Source organism: Dermacentor albipictus, chromosome 1 (genome assembly GCF_038994185.2).
Source record: "Dermacentor albipictus isolate Rhodes 1998 colony chromosome 1, USDA_Dalb.pri_finalv2, whole genome shotgun sequence".
NCBI classification, from domain to species: Eukaryota; Metazoa; Arthropoda; class Arachnida; order Ixodida; family Ixodidae; genus Dermacentor; species Dermacentor albipictus.
In genome coordinates this window covers 333502837-333525391 of record NC_091821.1, presented here as the reverse complement: position 1 = coordinate 333525391, position 22555 = coordinate 333502837, and the positions used below count along the sequence as shown (strand labels likewise).

The window sequence follows — 22555 nt, the reverse complement described above, 5'->3', positions numbered from 1 at the left end:
CGTGTTGCCAGCCGGCACAGTGTCCTTCATTCTCGTAGAGTCGAAAACGAGAATCACTTTTCACCAGCTCAGAATCGTTTCAGCGGAAGCGCGAGTACGGCGCACGGCTTTCGCTGCGGCTGATGTGTTCCGAATTACTCTGTGAGGGAATGTTGGCAAAGTTCTTCAAGGGATCCATGAAAACGCATTCCTTGTGCGTGAGTTATGCTTCTCTGAAAAGAATTCGTACCTACACCAACCAGTTCAGTTCGCTTTCACCCACCCCACAGACCTCCCCTATTCAATGAATCAAAGTTGTTTTCCTTGCATAAGAGCCATGCATAGAAGCCTTTCATCTCTTGGGCATCCACCGTTTCGCGTTAGTTTTACATGCCACGTACAGGAAGCCCCGCGACATCGTATGAGCCATCTTGCTTACCTATGAAACACTGACAGTAGAATTGAGGCAGCGTGGTGTTTTTTTTTTTTTTCATGTGTTTGGCAATAAACATGAGGGGCGTTGTGAAATCCATAGGTCGACTTTATTCAATGCCTTATAGGCACGTTTACCAAGAGCGGAGCACCGGTGTTGAAGAAAACTAAGCATTGCTGGTGACGCAGGCGATATGTTGCAGTGAATTCTAATCGGTGAGAGTCAACAGCTGTATCCGACTTTCAGACACCGAATATTATCTGTCTGTGTGTTGTCCGTCCTTCTGTCCGCATACTTATATATATATATATATATATATATATATATATATATATATATATATATATATATATATATATATATATATATATATATATATATATAGTTGATGGCACTCGATTCCGCGACCTTATAACTTAACATCAAAGCACCTATCCCGTGAAGCGTTGTGGCGCAGTGAATAATTCTTGCTAGGTACATTTCACACACTGTTCTATCTTTTTTTTTTTTTTTTGCGGTTCCTACCCGATCTTCGTTCAAGTGTTCGTCAGATAGTATAGACATTAGTTACGTCATTCTGAAAGAATGCGAATTCGCCTTTCGGGAAAGAAAGCAGTAAGTAAAGCGCTTGCCAGAACGCCTATCGCTCGCGAAACAACACAAAAACGAACACTCACGCCCTCGTCCTTAAAGCTAGGAGCACCACAAAATGGAGATAAAATCGCGAGCTGAGGATTAGCCTCTCGCTTCCCTTCCACTCCCACTTACCCAGCGACATTTTTCTTCCCCGTCTCTTCCTCCCCACTCGAGAACTCACGGTGTTGCTGAACATAGGTGCCAGAAGACGAGACTCTCTCGCACCGACGTAGCCACCCCGCTGCACTTTATATTCTTCCCCCGATCTCATTCATTCTCCTCGGCGCGCGGAAGGCTGGCCAGACGTGCCTGCGAAAGAAGGCTGCCTCTCGCTCTCCTTCTCCGCTTGTCTGCTTTTTCTTCTTGATTTTTTTTCCTCCCGCGCCCTTCGCATTTTTCTTTTCTCGGGACACTTGCTTTCCTAGCTTCATGGGAGAAGAATCCTGCTCGTCATATCTTTTCCCCTTGAGACAGTTATTAAGGCTCTCGCGTCGTTCGATCCAGCCGCGGCGGCGGACTGTAGCGGCGGCAGAGCCGCCCGGAAGCGAGGAAGTCGCCGAGGCCGACGTCCGGAAGAGACCCCTTTCCCCCGTCCCATCTTCCGCTTCCATCGCTCTGCGGGCCGGAAGTAGCCGTCTTCATCTGGCGAGCATTGTTCGCCGGGCGCGAGCCCACGCGTGTCGAGAGCCCCTTCCCCAGGTAGCGCCATGTTTCATCGCCCCGTATATTACGTAGGCTCGGACGAGGCACGACCGAGCTATTCCCCGTATAAGCCACCCGGCCGCTGCCCTTGTGCCGCTCCTCTTCTCCCCGTCGCCCTCCTCCCTATTTCCTTCTCTCCCTCGCCCACTCCGGCACGTACCGCCGCACTAGGGGCCGGCGTGCGCGTGTTCATCCCGGGATCAGCTGTATGCCGCCGAGAGCGGACTGCGGGGGATACGGAGCCCAGTCAGGATTACGTCCTGCTTGAGTTATTAAATCCAGGGGGCCTTATTGAAGTTAACTATTCGCTTTCCTCTTCTTTCTTTTTTTTTTCCTTGGGCAAGCGGCCGTGGTGGCTCAATGCTATTGCGTTCCTGCCGCTGAGTACCAGTTCGCTGGGCCAATCACCAGCTGCGGCGGCTGTGTTCTTGTGTAGGTGGAATAAAATAACGCTCGTGTGCGTAGAATCAGATCCACGCCAAAATAGGCTAGGTCGGAACTTGGAACACTTTTTGTTCGTAATTGCCGTTTGTCATTGGTTAGCCGCCGTCGCTAATATGTCCGACATACCGCTGGCTGGCATCTGCTTCACTTCTAGCGAAGGAATGTTTCTGTGAATACGGCCTCCGAAGTGCTCCACTACTAATGCAACGCCACGCATGGGCCCTGGTCCGATTTGGGGCTTTTAGCCCTGTAAGTTATTATTTTTATTTATTTTATTAAAGTCTTCGCGGCCCGAGCATTTGGGCAGCACACTAGGGTGCTAACTGCGTGCTTCACAGCGCTCTACGGTGGCGCTCCTTGGTGAGTTACTCGAATTCGTGGACATTAAAGGTGCCGATGGCGGCTCGTAAAACACATAACTCCAATTATGGTTACGCATTTGCTGTGTTTTGTTTTTTCAAGCTTACTCCAGTTTGTCGGTCATTATGCAGTTTTTGTTTTAAGGTGCCTCTACCACCCTTTTACGGCTGCTACTTACCGAGTAGAAAACAACTTGGATCATTGCGTATATGCCCGTTCTTGGCCAGTTTCCTGGGATGTGGACAAAAAGAAATCGCAACAAAATAATGTTTGTCTCTCTGTTCCCACAATGTAAATGTGCCACTGCAACACAAGGGCTCTAGTTGCCTTAAATATATTTAGATAAGTGTCGTACTTCTCTGTGCCGCACACCCCTCGTCAACATCCTTCCCTTGAAAAGTATTATATGCATTGCATTGTTTTTCTTGCCACAAAAAGAATCAAAATCAGCTTTATCACACAATAAATACAGAAATATTTGGACCAATAATGAAGATCATACACGTAAGAAACGAAAAACTAGTCAGCCGTATAGGCTGACTTTTTTAATCATTCATTGGCGCTACGGCACTGGGACCCGACTATCGCTGATAGTGCTCGATCAGCAAAGTCGCAAGGCCTGTACATTCCCGGGAACGCCACGCATTACTTTTCCGCGGCGTAATGCTGCCGATTACATTGATCTAATTAGGCTTCATATTCATGCAGCCAGCGTTACAAAGTAGAAACGGCGCAGCAAAGGTGCCCACGGCCACATGTGCTGGATGGCGGTCACGTATCCAAGGATAGTATATACACACGGGCTAACCGTAAATTCTCAATACAAACGGCGAACATTTCCTGTATTATAACTTAACCAGCGGCTCTATCCTCCCGGAACCCGCTTCCGAGTTCAATGCACTTTACACTCATAACGGATACGCGGTTCCCTACTGATGTTGTCTTGAAGTACGCACCGCAGGAATTGAAACACATAACTTTTCCTTCGTTTTATTTTTTGCTGCCTTGATTTCGTTGTGTCCTGTCACAGTTTCAGTTTCATTGTGTCCTGTCACAGCGCCAGTGTAGCAGGACAGAAACATATAGCAATAAAGTTTTTTATGCGTGCTGTACCTCTTTTTCGTAAGCTAAAATGACGCAGAGATTCTACATGTCTCATGAAATAATTATGCACAGGACGTGAATTTCAGTTCCCTTGTCTAAATTTGACCTCTTCATCATTAACTTACGTACATTCACGACATACTCCTTTATTTTGCAGCACTTCAAATTGCACCCTGCCTCTTTCTTTCTGTCGGGTCGCGGTTGAATAACAGTGACACGCTAGCACAGGTGTCTCTCTGATCATTGTTTAATGCATCTAAGTTTCCTGTTATGGTACCTAGTGGGTTGAATAAAATAAGACAGAAGAAAGTATGAGGTCCCGTAGCATGGGTCATCTGACACCATCGCCATAAATCTGTGGATGCACTAAGTTCAGTGAAGCTTAACTCCTTCACGTCAATCGCCTATAAAAAAGAAGGGGGGGGGGGGCGCTGCGGAGGAAGTCGACCTTCAGATTTCAAGCATGGATTTCACACTCTGCGGCCTCTTTGTACATATGTTATAGCACGCGCGACGGAGCCGGTACAATTATGGCAGACTCGCGTTCACTTCAAATCGCTCCCTGCACTCACCATTCCGCTCTTCTTTCTCCTCGACCCGCAGCCAGTGCTCAAAGTATATAGCAGTGATCGGGGTCCGTTCGCGCAGTTCTGTACAGGTTCCGTGTGCCCATGCACAGACGCACGCGACTTACCCCTGTGCGCCAAGTCCAATAGGCGTCCAATGTAGGCCACGGAACGTGGAATTTCATTAACATTCTCGGAGCGAACGTCTTCCGCTGGTGCACGAGCCCCTGCGGGTTTTCGCGAGGACACATGCGGCCAATGTTTCGGCAGAAAGAGAAGAACACAGCGCCGCGCGGCGGGAAGTGCGGCTTTTCCTCCTCTTTCGGCAGCGGGCCGCACCGTCCTCGCCTTGCGCGCACGCCACCAAATGAGTCCCTCCCGCGGCGAGGTCCCAATGGGAGCAATGTAGCGACGCCGGTTTTACCATTAGAGAGCGGCGCGCTCTTCAATTAGCTCGGGAAAATTCGCGGCGCAGAGAGGACCCTCTTTCCGCGGGAACCGCGCGCGGGGAGCTGGTTTGAGCGCCGAGACTCGTTCGCAAATGTCGTTCCCCCCCCCTCCCCCACCCTCCCCTCCCCCCTTTCCCTTCTACGTACGTTTTTCTCTAGCCTATAGTCGTCGCCCGTCTTGGCTTTCTCCCCTAATTCCCCCCTGATTAGGATCGCGTGTCATATGCACACGAGCCGCATAGAACGCGCAGTTTGAGACTATCGCCCTGAGGAAACACTTGTTACAGCCGCCCCTCCCCATATACGGTCCTCCGCACTCGCGAGAAGAGGGACGGTATTTTACAGAAACGGTCGCGCTAAATTCTTGAGCGCCGAATTTCGTTTCGAGACATCGCGGGGACCGTAATTCGACAGCGTTAATTGTCCATCCTTCTTCGGCTCGCCGCCGGTGTTGTATAAACGTCGAGACGGAAATGAGGCCGTGGCTTTCCGTTTTTCTCGGGTTTCGGGCTGCTTCCGGTTGGATGGAGGGTTACAAAGGACGGCAATCTCCTACTGGCGCGAAATTCGAAATCAGTCTATTCGTATGCCTTATCTTAGCTGTGACTCATAAACGTATCGTCGTAGGTTTGAAATAAGCGGAACATTTTGTACTTTCTTCATATTTTAGGAAACTGAGAGTGATAGCGTCAACGACTCGTCTTGTTATGTGCCGTTACCTCTCAAATATAGGAACGCTCTTGGGAAGATTACACTCGACCTCTTTTGATCTTTCAGCCCGCTGTATCTGCAGAGTTGAAATAAATCTGGCGCATTGCTTGGGAAGATTGTCTATCTATACCACTACGTATGGAAATGAAAATGTAGAGAACCGATCAAAGAAAAGCTTTACGTGTCAATGCAAAAAGAGATAGCTAGCACAGTGAAATACGTGACGAAGGTGACGACGACGTTGACAACGCTACGATGGCGACTGTGCAAAAGGCACGATGGTTGACGCGTCCCCGCAACTGGGATCAGAAAATTATGCGCTTTTTTGTGGTGAGTTCTTGTTCCAGAACGCCATGGTGATTATGATTGTTTTTAACACCCTGTAGCCGGAACTATCGAAAGCTCGAACAACCGCGGCCGATAACAATTACTGAACAAGTAACCAGCAAGAAAGGAAAGGAAGTGACAGGAGAAGAGAAATTATACTTCCTTGCACTACGGCAAATGCCGAGAAATTGGTACGTGTTTAAGTAGTTAACCTGCCGTTTAGAAGACCTTGCGGGGCGCTTCTCGCTGGTTGCTGTGAGAAGTACTGCCCGTCCTCAACACATCTTCTCTGAAAATGTTTCTCAATCATTGAAATGAACAAGCTCCAGCGATGACTTGTATTCTGATAAAAAGTTCTAAATGTCGTTAGCAAAAGTCCTGGCCAAAGTCGCTTATGAGTTAAAAAGCAGAAAGGATGCCAACCTGAATGATATGTTGACCTATCGCCGACGAAACGTCCAGGCTGCCCACGACTGTACCGCTGTCGATTGGAACCTGTTGCGCTTGCTCAATTTTCGTACGCACGGAAAGCTATATACGCAAGATAGGCGAAGGGACGTATTTTCTTTTCCCCAAGCAGTTTTTTTTCTTCTGCATACGATGCATAAGTCCTCCCGATATGTAACAATGGAACAGCGCTCACATAAAATATAGTTGCAACCAAAATCGTGTTCGAAGAGGCACCTGCGCCCGAAACGAAGGTATAGGCTCTAGCCGTAAATAAAAGGCTAGTAAGATAAACAGAAGCGTCTACACAAAAAATAAAAAACAAGCAAGAAAGATCGTGTTCTTATACATAGAGCCAGAAAAGTTGCGTCCGGAATAAATGTCAACGAAGAAAGATATACTACATTCTAAAGCGAACAAAGGACACGCCGCGAGAGCAGCAGGAAGCGTTGCAGCATTTCTGAACCAGGGCAGCCCATGCAGGTAATCTCGAGCTCACGATCGGCCCGGCAGGCTAGATCTGTCAGTCCCTTCGTGGGATTAGCCGGGTGCGCGTTTTCTGGCGTTTTGCTGGACCCAATAAAAGTTCACTCACTCACTCACTCACTCACTCACTCACTCACTCACTCACTCACTCACTCACTCACTCACTCACTCACTCACTCACTCACTCACTCACTCACTCACTCACTCACTCACTCACTCACTCACTCACTCACTCACTCACTCACTCGAGCTCGCGCCTGCCCAAAGAGTGGCGATGTGGCTGCAGCGCCGAGCATTCCTCTTCAATGCAATATATTGTTGCGACAATAGACAAGAGACAATACAATTGACTGCTGCAAGAATTTAGTGTATCCCTTAAAAGGAGGAGGAGGAATGAACGTTTATTGTAAGAAACAGCGAGAAAGTGTCCTTTCTTCACCCGAGGCGGGCGGCTCTCTTAGTCCAGAAAGCCGTTGGCTAATGCTGCAGCCCGGGCCCGGATACAGGCACGGAGCCTGTATCCCTTAAAAACTATATATATATATATATATATATATATATATATATATATATATATATATATATATATATATATATATATATATATATATATATATATAGAGAGAGAGAGAGAGAGAGAGAGAGAGATCTAAATAATATGAGCCCAAGTGATCGCATGCCGGGTCATGTAGTCGGTAGCGACTGCTTTCCGCCTATTTCCGCAGGCAGATAGCGGGCAAGCGGCAAGAAGGTCGAGACTAACCCTAAAGAATGGCTCCGATGGTACGTCAACGGTTTGAAGCCGGTCATATGGGAGTCCTGCTGGTTTCTTGTGGCGCTAGCAATGTTCACAGCAAGCGACGTAACGGCAGACAAATACCGGGCCAGAACAAACGATGCCAGACACGGTCGTACGTCCTATAGACTATAAGAGGCGACCTACGGTAGGAACATCGTGTAGGTGCGAAGACAGTTTTACGCGTATGTGTGGAAATAACCAAGAACAGTTCAATGCCGTCCGGGTGCACGTTATAACGGTACAAGGCGCCATCCTGCAGCACAAACATACGCAGAGGAGAGGCAGGTGTCTCAGAAGTCAGCCGGAGAATGATGTCTCGCAAGTAGGGTTGACGGCGTTGTTAATCTCCCAGAGACTGAAACGCAGTAAGCGACAGCACGCAGGGATGTTCGCAGTTGTCGGAAAGCTCTGGTGGATCTACTGGATGGAGCGACAAGCAATCAGCGTCTTCATGCAATCGGCCGCTCTTATGCACAGCTGTGTACGAGTTTTCCTGGAGTCGTAGAGCCCACCGACCTAGACGTCTAGTAGGGCTGAAAGCGTTAGGGATGAAATCCAGCGTAAGGCATGATGGTCGGTGATAACTGAGAATGGCCGGCCGTACAAGTAGGGGCGAAATTTACCCACTGCCCAAACGTGGACAAGGCACTCGCATTCAGTAATGGAGTAATTTGCGCTCCGCCTGGGACAGAAGACGGCTAGCGTACGCAATAACACGGTCGTAACCTTGCTGGCGCTGAGCTAAAATAGCGCCGATTCCATGATCGCTAGCATCGGCGTCAACATCCAAGTGGTCACATCAAAACGGGTGAGAACTGGTGGTGAAATGAGCAGCACGGTGCGCTCAGCGACCGCAGTAGCTTGTTCCGGACCCCACACAAAAGCTACGTATTTCTTGAGAAGTTATGTGAAAGGACGTTCAACGTTAGCGAAATTGCGCACGAACCAGCATAAGTATGAGCGGAGGCCCACAAAGCTTCGAACATTGTTTTCTCCACCACTGCGGGCTGGCGTTGGAGTTCTCCATGGTAGCGGAAAGCGATACCTCGCGCCTTGGAGTGGGCCAGCTCGTTGGGGTTTGGGGGCCTCCCATGATGAATCCCATGTGAGCGGGGAACCACGTGAGAGTGTGGGTGGCGATGCTTTTGCCGTCGAGGATGCGACAGGCTCATATCCCAGTCCGGCTTTATTCCACAAAATTTATCCCGACACATATGCCACTAGTTCTTGCGGGCACTGCAATGATATCGCTAGCCTAGACCATATGATCTGGCGTTGCCCCTCGTTACGAGGCACAGAACAAATGAATGAGGACAAGTGGCTCTCCACTATCAAGAGCCCTGATGCAGGGGCGGTGAATCGAGCTGGCGTCACCGGTGTGCACCCGATGTTTAACGGACGCTTGACCCAATGGCCGGTCATCGAAATCGAAAATGTCCCCGTACGAGACGAGAAAGCAATGAAGTGTGTTCGCATGGTTGGCCGGAAGGTCAGGGGCCATCATTGTCGTGAAAGGTTCTAACACTCGCATTGTCAGGCCCAAACCAACAGAGGCAGGGGATGCAGTATCACTAGTTAGAGCAGAAATATGGTAGTCGCAAGCCGGAGTCAAGGTTGCGAGAGATATACCCTGAAGTATTACTTGAAGGCAGAGGCCGAAATTACCCACAGGAAGACAGATGACATTGCCTTTTATACGGACGACCGTGTGTGCGAATGCGGCGTTCTACGACAAGAGTACTGTGGCGTAGGGCGACACGATGTAATCGCTATCGGCAACCGATGGATCAGGTGAATGGGCAACATGGGTCACGGCTCGGTGAGGAAAGCGAACGTAATTGGTGGAACATAGTCGACTCGGCGTAGGGCTAGTAGAGTCAACGGCGTGTGGTAGGGCGAGTTGGACAACACCCGTAGAGCAATCGATCAATAACGGCCGAATGTGCCGACAGAAAATCAAGGCCTAAGATGATTTCGTGTGGGCACTGCTCCAAGACGTAAAACATAACAGAATTATGGCGTCCGGCTACAGTGACACGGGTGGCACACATCCCAGTGACAGCTGGAGTTCCACCATCGGCGACGCGGCGATAGTGAGCGGGCCAGGAGTCCCGACTTTCTTTAGGCGCGTACGACGATATGTGTGCTTCTGTGTCAATCGGTGCTATTTCAGTTACTTAAGGGAAGATGAGACATCCACCCAATCGTAGCAATTGCTACAATGGAAACCCATACGGGTTCCTCGAAACAAAATCCTCGCAGTTGACGGAACATTCGTCCTGGTCCGGAACGAATGACGCTCCATGTTTCTTCAACTGCGAGGCCTTTTTTTCGTGGAACCCGTATGGGTTTTCATTGTAGCAATTGCTACGATTGGGTGGATGTCTCATTTTTCCTTAAGTAATTACTTGTCTCCACCTTGCGAGTTTCCGCCGAACCATTACATCGAAGTGCTATTACAGGTATACCATCCACGTCCACATTCATCAGGTTTTGATGACCAGGCAATGTAAGCAAAGGAATTTCAGGCCGGGTCGTCATGGCAGGCTCACTTTTCAGATCCGCGCACGGTATTTTTCCGCGAAGCGGCAGAGAGTAAGAAGGCGGAGAGCGACGAGGCAGAGGCGAGCGGCAAAGACGTGGGCGTGGCGAAGGGGAACGGTTTGGTCGTGTGGGCAGAGATATTGGAACGGTGTCCTCTTTGATGTGAGTCTGCGGGTGGGAACTACCAGGCGGACGCCTGGTATTGCGAAAGCTCGGCCAAAACTGCGAGTTCCAAGAACTGTGACAATGACGGGAAATATGTCCAGCGCGTCCACAGCAGAAGCAGATAGGCCTGTCATCAGAAGCGCGCGTTCTTCCGGGTTTCCATAACGAGAACAAGCGTACGAACTTCGTGGTAGATCGGTTATGTCGGGTGAGCGGTAGCCAGGTCTATTGACTGGGCAAAGCGACTGAATTCCGACGTTGGCCAATTCCTGTCGTACAAGAGTCTGGATCAGGGATATTGTTGCGTGGGAATCATGTGAGGCGCGAAGCTGGAGAGGAACTGGACAGGCAGCTTCAATCTCCCGGCGGACGATGCGCGCAATACTGTCGGATGCAGCCGGCATGGGTGGGAGACGGAGGGCCTCGCAGGTAGATGTTACAGTCGTGTTAGGAAGGCAAGAAAAGTGGTGGGCTATGCGACGGTTTCTGGCTTCTTCGAGGCGTCGGCATTCAGCAACTATGTCCTGCACTGTCGAAGACTTTTTGCAAACGAGCAGAGAAAACGCGCCCTCTGCGGTTCCTTTGAGGATATGAGCGACCTTTTCGGCTTCCGGCATCTTCTCGTCAACCCTGCGACAAAGCGCAAGCACGTCCTGAATATAGGTCACATACGACTCAGTGCAAGTCTGAACTCGGTCCGCAAGGACTTCCTACGCGGCACGCCAGCGACCAACAGGCTTTCCAAACAAATCAATTATCTTTCGTTTGCACAAGTCCCAGCTGGTGAATTCCTCTTCGTGGCCCCAAACCAGACGCGTTCCGTTAAAACGAGATAAAAGATGAGGTTAGCAAGCGCGACGGTCTGGTCCTAATGATTGCTCGCGCTCAGCCGTTCGCATATAGTCGAAGCCAATCTTCAACGTCGGTATTATCCGTGCTAGAAAAGCTTCATCTGTCACGCGCGGGTGCCACGATGACGGTGCGCGCGAGTGGCAACGTGCCCGAAACATTCTCGCCTTAAGCTGGCATTGGCGATGCAGTCCGCTGCGTAAATCCGTCGTGCGGCTTGGAGAGCCCGCAACCTCCACCAAAATGTTACGGGGAGAAGAGAGGTTTAGATATATCTACGAAGGGTATTTACAAAGCACTCACTGGCATACGAGATGGAAGCCAGTCCGTGCGACATCAGCGAGCGTCATCGCCTTCTGTACTGTCCTCAGCTTTTTCTCTGACTGTGCTCGGTAACAATATACAGGGTGCTCAAAATTAAGCTTAATTTTGAACACCCATTATGTATAGTATCCTTACTGTAATATATTTATAAATATATAGTCACCAAGCACAGGCAGACACGTAGCTGAGGACAGTACAGAAGGCGATGGCGCTCGCTGATATATATATATATATATATATATATATATATATATATGTGTGTGTGTGTGTGTGTGTTTGTGTGTGTGTGTGTGTGTGTGTGTGTGTGTGTGTGTGTGTGTGTGTGTGTGTGTGTGTGTGTGTGCGTGTGTATACATGCACAGATGACAAAGTCCGAACGCAAGGCCAGCACGGAGAGGTGTCTAGACAGGAATAGATTTTCTGTCGCACGCCAACGAAGGCGGTAATAACAGTAATAGACGCAGCACCTGGGGGGACACAACCGCAAACGCACACCGGTCCTCGTACCCACAGCTCCCGCGCACCTCGCACAAACACGCACGCACTCACAAACACTTCCCGGAAACCGCCTCGTCGGCACCGGGACAGACACGCAGCGCGTACTCACACACTCGGCACGCATGCACGCGCACTCGAGAAAAAGGAGGAGAACGCAGCGCGAAAGTGGGAGGCCTACGGCAACGGTGAAACTCGCACCTGTGTATATACGTGCCACCGGAAAGACATGGGTGTGACGACGTGCGACTTCTGTGAGGAGACAGGGCTCTCGCAATCGCGCGTGCACACTGTATGCACGCACGCACGCACGCACGCACGCACGCACGCACGCACGGCTACTCGCACAAAGGGGCCGAACTCTCGCTTCGGCTGCTGACGCTGCTTTGGGGTGCACGCGAACGATCCTCGAAAGAAAAGACCTGACGTGAGCGGCTCCTCCTCGAATGGACGGCGAGCTCTATGAGCTGCGAATGTCGTGCTGCAAACGCCGCCGCTGTAGGCCCGCCGGCCAATAGCTCAGATATCTGCCCTTTTTATTGTTATTACTATTATTGTTCTTCCGCGCCCGCCTTACGTCGGCTTCGCCGCGTGGCTTTGGTTTCGTTGCTGGCGATCGACGGATGCACGTCTAATGCCTGAACGCCAACGTGACGATGGAGCAAACGAACAAACAAAAATGGAGAGGCGCAACGTACTATCTTGTGCTCGGTGTTTGAAGTGCCTCGGACTCTAACGATGGAATTTTTCTGGTTTAGTTATTGTTACAAATAAGTGCCCTCGACACTTTGAGAGATAAAACAGAGATTGTGAGATTCCGCGTGCCAATACCGCGCTATGGTTATAGGACACACCGTAGTGGAAGACTCCGGATTTAATTTTTTACTTCCTTTGGTGTCGTCAACATGCACCCAAATTACGACAGACGAGCCTTTACGCATTCCGCCCGCAATGACTCCGCTACTCATGCCAACCTTATGGAAAGCTATTCTTGTCCCACATAATAGGCCTGTGCCATTTTTATAGAAATCATCGTTACGCCCCTGACGTATAACAACTTTATGTGTACAAGCTGAAATAAAGACTTAATAACGTTCCTCGCGATTCTCCATATGAGCGGCTAGCTCTAGCATGACCAGTACTGGCCGCGCGGAAGATACGTGGCAGAGATGTGCCATTTTCTTTTCCAGGAATTTCTTCCTGCAAGAAAACATGGCGAATATAAACGGGATGTTAATACCGCCATCATGAAATCTGCAATATAAACTGACGGTGACAGTGGTAGTAAAATGCAGCTGCAGGTGGGTAGCTCTCTCACTGCTTGTACGCTCATGTTAAGTGTTTTGTAATGCAGAACTGTACGTGCAGTATTAACAGACTGGAATATAGCGGGGTAGATTGGAGAGCAGATGATGGGTAAACGATACTCTATAGCTGACCTTAAGAGTAATGAACGCAGGTGGGCAGGAGATAGGATGCGTAGTGTAGATAACCGGTGGTCTGTTAGAATTACAGTTAGAGTGCCGAGTGAAGGGAAGTGCAGTCGAGGACGGCAGAAAATTAGGTGGTGTGTTGAAATTAGGGACTGAGCAGGCTTAAGATGGTGTCAACTGGCTGAATACAGGGGTAGTTATAGACGGATGTGGGAGGTCTTCGTCCTGCAGTTGGCATGTGTAGGCATGTGATGATGAGTGAAGAAGACGAATGGCACTGGGCCACCAGCTTCTTACTCAATACTCCGCAGTGGACAAGTGGCATTGGCTGGGAGCGAAAGAAACAAAAGCAAAACCAAGCAACGAACAAGAGAAAGAAGAAAACGACGAGCATAAGTCCTAATTGGACGCCATGGCGGTGAAACCGGCCTCCCTTAGTCGCAGTATGAAGAAACACCTGAAATTGGTGGGCGTAAGCCAAATCAACGCACTTCATCAAGTAAGTCATCCTCACAAAATGCGAGAGCGGGTTCTTCTTTTTTTCTATATGAGCCTTCGTAGTAGTGCGCACACGAAGCTAGTGACCCGCGAATAATAGCTTACGGCGCGATAAGCATAGAATGTGGCGTAGCTTAGACAGAATTGTATAAGTGGGGCATTCCATGACCCTCTGCCCTGCTGGTGTTCGAACTCCGAGTGCATGTGACATGTTCCTGCTGATATTACTTAATGGCCCCACGTTTTGTAGCAGTACTCGACTGTGCTGTGAAAGTATACTAAAAAAAATATACATATTTACCAAATTGAAATAAAAAAGGAAAAAGAAAGAAAAGTAAGTGCTCTTCAAATGGAACAACGCCTGAAAGGACATCTTATAGTCAGGTCTGGTCAGGTCTCTCTCGCATGTTATGCCACTGACGTGCGTGCTCTTGCTCATCAATCGCGGCTTCGTATATCCTCGTTGACGAACCTGCGCAAGCGAGGCGGAGACATGCGCTTTGATAAAGCATCTGTTTATGCTATGGTGCGATGCTGTAGTGCCATCTAGCATACACTCGGGCAAAGGATGGCTGGTGCCACCGATATATATGCACACATCTTTGCATTCTTCGTCTTTTGCACGAAAGGCTTCGTGCAAAATGACAACAAACCAGTGCAAACATTAAGGATAAATTGCTACGACATGCAAAACGTTGGGTGGTGGTGCCGCCGACATGTATGTACACACCTTTGCGTTCTTCGTCTTCTTTTTTTTTTTTTTTGCTTTCCTTGATTCGACATATATGACACACACGAAAGGCTTCGTGCAAAATGACAAAAACCAGTGCAAACATTAAGGACAAATTGCTACGACATGCAAAACGTTGGGTGGTTACACATACCGGAGGCGCATATGACAAAAAACGGGCTCCACACAAGTTGGCTTGAACCACTACGATCAGTATAATTTGCTATTACACGTAAACTTTCGCGTGATTAGATTTCTCGGAGGATATGGAACACTGGAGGCTTCGCACAAGTAAATGTGACTTCATCAAGAGAGATGTCGCCCTGAAATGTAAAACCATCTCTTTTTCATGCACCTCTGTAAAATCACATTCACGAGGCTTCTTTATCACTGAAGCTGTCTCATAAATGGTAGCTTGAATGACGGGAGTGCGATCTGTACCACTTTGGTGAATAAGCACCCGTAGCGAGGCTCATTTAATCCACGGCAGGTAACGTGTGCAGTCGGCACTATTGTTCCTACTGAGGAAATTTACACTTTCCTTATGCGGCACTTACTATCCTGATCGAATAATGCAGGTTCTGCATCCGAGCAGTATGTAGGTTTGAATTATAGTTGGTGTGACGATATTACGACATTGCGACTAACAGCGCGCCGACAACCCTTGGAAGACAAGAACAAGGGCGGCAGTGATGCCCTCGTCTCTTTGGTCATCCAAGTGTAGTCTACGAACGTTTAGCTTTGTCATATCAAAATACAGTAAGCAACATGCCCTGCGAAACTCCACATCTATGCGAAATTTGAGCGCGACCGAAATAGATATCTATTCGGTGTAGTCGTTTATACTTAGCTTCTTTACTTACGAATACACTGTGCATACATTAAAATGCTTACTTGTTACCCTGCAGTCGACATTCACCTACGTGTAGATCTTTGATGTTGCTGTTTTATTCGCTTCATGCAGAAAACTAGTTTACACTTTCGGTTGTTTTGCGGTGGTTCATCTTTTAAAGTCTGCGGTTAGACACGACTACAACCACTCACCTATGCTTAATGACATACTATCCTAGACTGTACTAAACTACACTACACTATACTAAACTAGACTATGGAACCCTCATGCGAATAACAAACTAGACTATGGAATGAGGAGTTCCGTGTGGTTTGTTATTCGCATGACTGTACATGCACGTTAGGTAACTTACTATATAGACACTGCCCTTGGGTCTAAAAGAATTTCGCGTATTTTGCTGCTTTATGAAACGAGAATAAAACTTGATTGTGTTGAATTGGACCAAACGCCTAAGTTGATACCTTGAAGGGCGGTTGTATGTGTGTCGACCGCGTTCATATATGCGAGAACGTCGGCTGAGAGCAAACGTAGACAAGGTCTTGAAAACGGCATCGCTAGACGCGGCCAGGACGGAAGAGAGAAGGCACGCGGACGTCTCTCTACGTCCTACACGTGTGTGTGTGTGTTGTGTGTAGAGCGGCCGTTTCCAGTACGCAGTGCCAAGTATAGGCCGCCGATCTATATACGCTGCTACACAGCAAGCGCGATGTTGCCAGGGGTGGGTGAGCCGGCCGTCGGAGTCCTCGAGCGAAGACAGCGACGGCGCGAGGCCCCCGTGGTGCGTGCGCGTGCTCGCGCTGGGCGCCCTGGCCGCGATCATGGCGGCCGCCATCGTGGCCCTGGTGATGACGCCGCCTCCGAGGCCGCGGGAGGACGACCGCTGGCTGGCTCGGCAGCACGCGGCTCCGCTGAGCGCGCTCGAGGAGAACCACTTCGCGCGCCTCTCGCGCTCGTTGAACCGCATGGCCGACCCGTGCCGGGACTTTTACGCCTACGTGTGCGCCAACTGGGAGCCGCCGAGGGACGTCTTTGCCGCGCCGTGGAAGGTACAGCTGCTCTCGACGTTTACGGACGCCCTGGAGGGCTTCTGGTGAAGCTAACTGAAATAGACCTCTGGCAGAAGGCAATAGCGAGCCGCCGCACTCCTCCACAACAACACAAAAATGCAACACTTTTTATCTGCAGTTAATCACAGTTTCAAACATTATCTCCTCGTAGGCTACATAAAAAAAATTGCGTATCTGCACTTGGGGCATGTGGAACATTTTTACATTAACACGTACGTAAAGAGATACAGGCCCACGAAGGTTGTGTGAGGGATAGGCGCTGATAGACGCCGTCGCAATGCCTAAAAAGCGAGAAGGCGCCGGTCGGCAGAAACACCCGAGCGATGCACTGCGGGCCAACTTGAGCAATGAGTGTAGGGAAGCGTCCGCGCCTTGTAGACATGCAGTAGCCGGTTCAAGACAGTGGTACAGCACAGTAAAAGAAACATTGCATATGCTTGGCAATATGTATTCGCAGGATGTCTGTTCGTAAGACGTGTGTGCCGGGGCGTGCTCAGGTAGCCCTTGAGCACGTGACATCCGCTACAATGCGTAGTCGCTTATTATGGTGCTAAGGAATAAACCATAATGAGTAGGTACAGAATAGACGGTGATAAGGAGAAACAACAGGGTAAAACGCAAGCGAATCACTTATTAAATCTCGAGAAGGTGTACGGCCTAAGCTGTTGCACATGCGTCGCTCAGTTAGCGTGAGAAGCCTGCAAGTTTCTTATGTTAAGGAGGCTTGTGTGGGTCTGCCTTAAGCACCGGCTGTCTCGCTTTCCTTCACTTGCTCTATAAGGCACGCTTGCGGTTCAATTAGTCAAAGTCAAGCCAACCTACTTGATCTATAGATCAAGAAGAGAGTATACTCCCACCTAGAATATTTTGTCAAAGCGTCTTTCTAGCCCATCGCCCCATTTCATGAAGTCGATGCGCTAGACGAAGCCGTCGAGCTAACGTCTCGCACGTGCAGCTTAAGCCTGTAATACACGCGTTGCCTCTCCTTTCGTGAAGTTTCGGGCAGCTGTAGCGAGCGCACCTCTCAGCGAACGCTCGCACTTGCACTCAGCGTTCTCCGCTGCCCGGATGGGAGTGGACGAACGCCGCGAGTGGACCGGCCGGTGGCTCGGCCAGCGTGCGGCGCGTGTCCGCGGCGCTGACCAAGTGCTGGCGCGTGTTCACCGACCGCCACGAGACGCAGCCCGAGCTGGTGCGGGCCCTTCGCTCGCTCGGCGTGCCCGTCAACCCGCGCCGCTGGGAGATCCTCGACCGGCCGCTGGACGTGCTCGTGCGGCTGAGCCTGCGCGCCGCGCTTCCCGTCACGCTGCTCGCCGAGCCCACGGCCGACCTGCGCGCGCCGGGCCAGATGATCGTGCTGCTCGCCCAGGGGCGCATCTACAAGCAGTGGGCCGAGGCGCGCCTCGCGGTGCGTCCCGCGCGCTCCTTTGTTTGTGCTCTCGCGCACCACGCGAAGATGCTCTCGGGACGGATGCCCTTGATGGGGTCTATAGCCCGCTGCTTATTTTGTTGTCATCAATAACGCCGTTATCGCCGTCGTCTTCTACTTCTTCTTCTTTATGTGTGCGGTGCTAAACAAAGGATAATATTTCGCTGCCGTGCGCTCTCACGCGAATTTCATGCTTAGCCAGCGGTGTACACCCAGGACCGCATTGCTATGCTGCATGGTCATTAGAAATGATGCGCGCGCGCGCATGAGAGAAAGAGAGAGAGATAGAGGCTCTTCATGGGAGACACGTGCATGTCCATGCATCGTCCATGTATTTTGAGCACGCTGTCTCCGCATCTAATAAGCGCTGCGCTAAGCGCCTTACTGTTACCACTGCTGCGGTAGCTTTATGTGGTTGCCACGCTCGATAGGTGTTGCAACCACACTGAGCCCCGTTCGGTTTCGACTGAAACACGAACATCAGGCAGTTGGAGATACATATGCCATGCGGCATTTTTTTATGCGCTTTCAGTATAAAACAACTTTCACTTTATGCATTATGTAATATGCACTACACCATGTCACTTGAGATAAGAACGTTTCTGAAGTGACCAATGGCTTACAAGTAAACTTATATGGTAACATGTCGCCGTCAGTTTTCTGCAACGTACGGGTGTACTTGTTAAACTACCGTATCCCGCCCATAAGAGATCGTAAACAATTTCAACTATTTCTTTTTCACGCACGACCTTCGAGCGGTGCATTTGTGCAGACCCTCCTCGAACTTTTGAAGCGACGTCACGCGGTTCTCAAGCGCCTTTCGTCTCATCCAGTCGCGCTTCTCGGATCGCTCGAAACTATTATAACGCGGTGTCACAGTGTGAATAGACCCGCAGCGAACATCACACAATGTCCCGAGGGTCTTTGCCTCGCGTCCCGCAGGCAGACCCCAAGGCACTGCAGGCTTCCGCCGAGCTCATTGGTGGCGCAAAGTTCGCACGCGACGTGGTCAGCGTGGAGTCGATCGTGTCCCGCTGGGCCGACACGTTCGCGTCCGGCCACGCCGGCTCGGAGCCGGAGTATCTCACGGTGCGCTCTCTGGCGCTTCGCACTCCGGGCATCAGCGTCCACGAGTGGCTGCGAGCCATCAACCAGAGCCCGCCCGTGTACGTGAGCGCCGCGGACGACGTCTACGTGTTCGACCAGCGCGGCGTGCAGCTGACGCACCGCATCGACGCCCACTTCGGCGGCGGCCGGCGCCGCGAGGTCCTGCGCTGGATCGCCGCCCTCGTGTTCCACTACCTGGCGCCGGCGACCTCGTACAACCTGATGCTGCGGTTCGGCCGGCCGCCTCAGCGCAGCTGCTACGAGTACGCGCTCGCGCTGGCGCCCTACGCGCTCGTGACGCAGGCGGCGCGGCGCCGGGTTTGGCCCGAAGAGGTGAGCGCCGCCCGGGCCGTCTACGAGCGGCTACGCGCAGTGGTCAGGTCGTCGTTGGCCGACTGGATGGCGTCGCGAGCCGCTCGCGAGGAGGCCGAGACTCGCGTGAACGCTCTGAGCGTGGTGCTGGGCGTGCCGGACCACTTGAACACGGCGGCGGGTCTGGACGCCGAGTACGACTACCTGGAAGGCTTCCACAGCGTCTTTATCAGAGACCTGCTTAGGTATATATACACGCAAGACGCTGCATAAGCACGCCACGATGCGCAAAAGAGAGGCGATGACTTCGGGCTTGCCAACTTCAATATGCTAGAAACGCTTCAACAAATGCCACACCACGAGATGAATCTCGAGTGTCAAGACGCCTGCGAAATCAGGATAGGTTCTTGTTTTGCCCGCCATGTAGTAGGGATATAGCTCCGCAGGATAAAGTTACCATATACGAAGCGATACAAAGAACCTCGGCCATTGTTGAAGACCGAGTATTGGAAATGACGGTAAAATCAAGAAATTTCACTCCACTGTTCTGCTGGCACACTTTCGAAAACTTTTCTCTGGAGGCAACCTAACATTCCAGTTTCGCGGTTTCCATAGGCGTCACGTAATCATCATGTAGACTTGAAATTAGCGTCTTAATGTACATGACAGCTACGAAACGACCGCCTTGTCCTCCAATAAAGTCGCAGTAAGATAACAGCAAATCATCGCCCCGGACAAACTTGGCGAACCGTCGTCTCTGGTCCCCCTCAGGTCTTTCAAGGCCAAGGCTAAGCGTGCAGCGCGGCTGTTCAATGCCAGCCAGTCGGCGCCCGTGGCAAACCTGAGGACCGCCATGTACTCGGGGGCACCACACCCCAGCATCGGCGACGAGCCATTTTTCGTTCCCTTCTACCACGTGATCGTGGTGCCGCCCCGGTTCCTGGCGCCACCCTTCGTCCTGATCAACTCGAGCGCGGCCTCGTACGGGGGATTCGGTCACGTGATTGGTGCGGCTATGCTCGAGGCGTTCGACTCGCACGGCTTGCTGCTCAGCCACCTGGGGATCCGCGCCGAGTGGCTCGATTCCACCACCAGGGAGAAGTGGGCGAGCAAGAGGAAGTGCCTGCAGAGAAGGTGCGCGGCTCATGGGAGCTTGTTCGCCAGAACAGAAGCGCCTTTTAAAATGTGTTACATAGGAATCGAAGCTCCTTGCAGGATGCCGATGCAGCATGCTACCGTTCAACGCAATCACGAATGAATTCATCCAGAGATGCTTTCAACGCTATATCAACAATCACGTTTTTCAGAAAACATTACAAAAATAACAACGTCCTTGTTTATGAAACTAAATCTATAGATAGATAAGGCCCAATAAATATCAAAATACACAACAAGAGTGTTATATTGTGAAGCAGGGCCTTGTTTATGAAACTAAATCTATATATAAGGCAGAATAAGTGTCGAAATGCACAACAAAAGTGTTATATTGTGAAGCAGGGTATATAAGACCGTGCTAGTATTTGTACCATGATAATACAAATCGCAGCGCGCAACCGGACAGGGACGAGATGGGACGAAGATTAAATGTTGATTGCGAACAATTTTTGTTTAGTTGTTATTTGTATAGAAAAGTAAATACAGACAAGTCAGCGCTTCCTTTACTCTCAACCTTCTCGTCCATGTCCTGTTGCGTGCTCTCTCGTTTTTAAATGGGGGAGGAGGATACTTCTTAGGCAAAACACCCTAAACCCCGAACAGCGGCGCCTGCATCTATGGGAATGCAAAGCGCGAGTTAATCGAATTCAGTGTGTCTCGTAAATACCATATAGCGCTGAAAATGTAGGGCAAATCCGCAAATTGAGTCTAGCTCTCGTCAATATTTTTCTAACAATCATTCAATGAAACAAATTCTAGAGATATCCTGACCGCATTGGAATAAAGAGCCGAGCAATCCGTGAGCGATGATTCGATGAGTCAGAAGTGGGCCGCCTTTTTCTTCGTAAAAAATTATTCTGCTCCATTGTCGTCTCATATACAGGTACGTCAGCGTTGAGCACTATATAGCCGAAGTTCGAAAGGCATATATATAGCGTTTCGTACGCAAGAGCCCCGTATATAGTATACCGTAAGCAGGTAGCGTAGGGTACGTGATGTTGACGCTAACGCGAGGCTTTTAACGTTTGCTGCTACACGCTATACTCTGGTTCTCTGTCTGCGTCTCTCCTCGTCCACGTGCAAAGGTACGCGACCGGTGCGGCGCCCTTCGACGCCGACTACAGCCGCAACACGCTGGACGAAAACTACGCCGACGTCGCCGGCTACGAGGCCGCGCTGCGGGCGCTGCGCAGCGACCCCAGCTACCGGCCGCGCGAGGAGTCGCCCGTGGCCGAGCTCAACAACGAGCAGCTCTTCTACGTGAGCCTCTGCCACAAGTGGTGCAGCCGCGGCCGGCCGCTCCTGCGCGCCAACGACACGTCGCGCACGCGCGCCGACCACAAGTGCAACATCGCGCTGCCCACGGTGGCGGGGTTCGCCGACGCCTTCGGGTGCGCGCCGCGCTTCGGCGACGTCTGCGACGTGCTCTAGCGCGGCGGGCGCGCGAACCGAGGAGGGGAGAGCGCGTTGCCGCGGGCCCCAGGGCGACGCTCGCCTTCATTCACTCTAAGGAAGACATTAAACGAGGTTCTTTTGCTCGCGAGACGAGAAATACGCAACTTCGTCTCGTGCACCGCACCTGATTTCTGAAACTGAACGACGTTGTATGGAACGCGGAGAGCGCATGCTAAAATATGGGGAGATCACGCAGCATTATAGATTGGCTCGTAGACTGGTATCCCCGCCAGACCCAAAATTAAACAACAGACAAGCAGTCGCGTGGAGACGACTACAAACTTATACATATCCGCACCCGGTTATGGCGAACCACATGTTCCCCGAGGCCAGGAGCGATAAATGTAATCTTTGTGGGGCGAGAGGGACCCTCGACCACATAATATGGGAATGTCCGTACTCTCCCGGGGGAACGCACAAAATAGATAGTAGAGACACCTGGGAGACCCTGCTGCGCAGCTCGGACTCTGAGCTCCAGCTCCGGCTCGTCCAACTGGCTGAAGAGGCTGCTGGGACCCAAGACCTCCCAGCCTGCATCTGAGGCGGCGGCACTCGCCCCCTGACCTGCGTGTCGGGGGGTGGGTAGATCGCCTTTTCTGTTGGCCATTAAAGTTTATTCTATCTATCTATCTGTATGGAACGCGATGCGCTTGCAGAGGTCCTACCTGTGACGAGCGTGAGGGACTTGATAGTTCA

The 22555-nt window shown here is 50.8% G+C and overlaps 2 protein-coding genes across 4 annotated transcripts in view; both read left to right on the top strand.

The window, feature by feature from the left end:
- LOC135910143 (uncharacterized) overlaps nt 1-22555 on the top strand; it is a 766803-nt gene that overhangs the window by 635457 nt on the left and 108791 nt on the right. The window lies entirely within an intron of this gene.
- LOC135909088 (neprilysin-1-like) lies at nt 13631-22486 on the top strand. The gene is made up of 6 exons (XM_065440927.2): nt 13631-13752; nt 16051-16380; nt 17453-17809; nt 18773-19494; nt 20021-20383; nt 21490-22486. The coding sequence occupies exons 1-6, from the start codon at nt 13666-13668 to the stop codon at nt 21833-21835; spliced, it is 2205 nt and encodes a 734-aa protein (XP_065296999.1). The 5' UTR covers nt 13631-13665; the 3' UTR covers nt 21836-22486.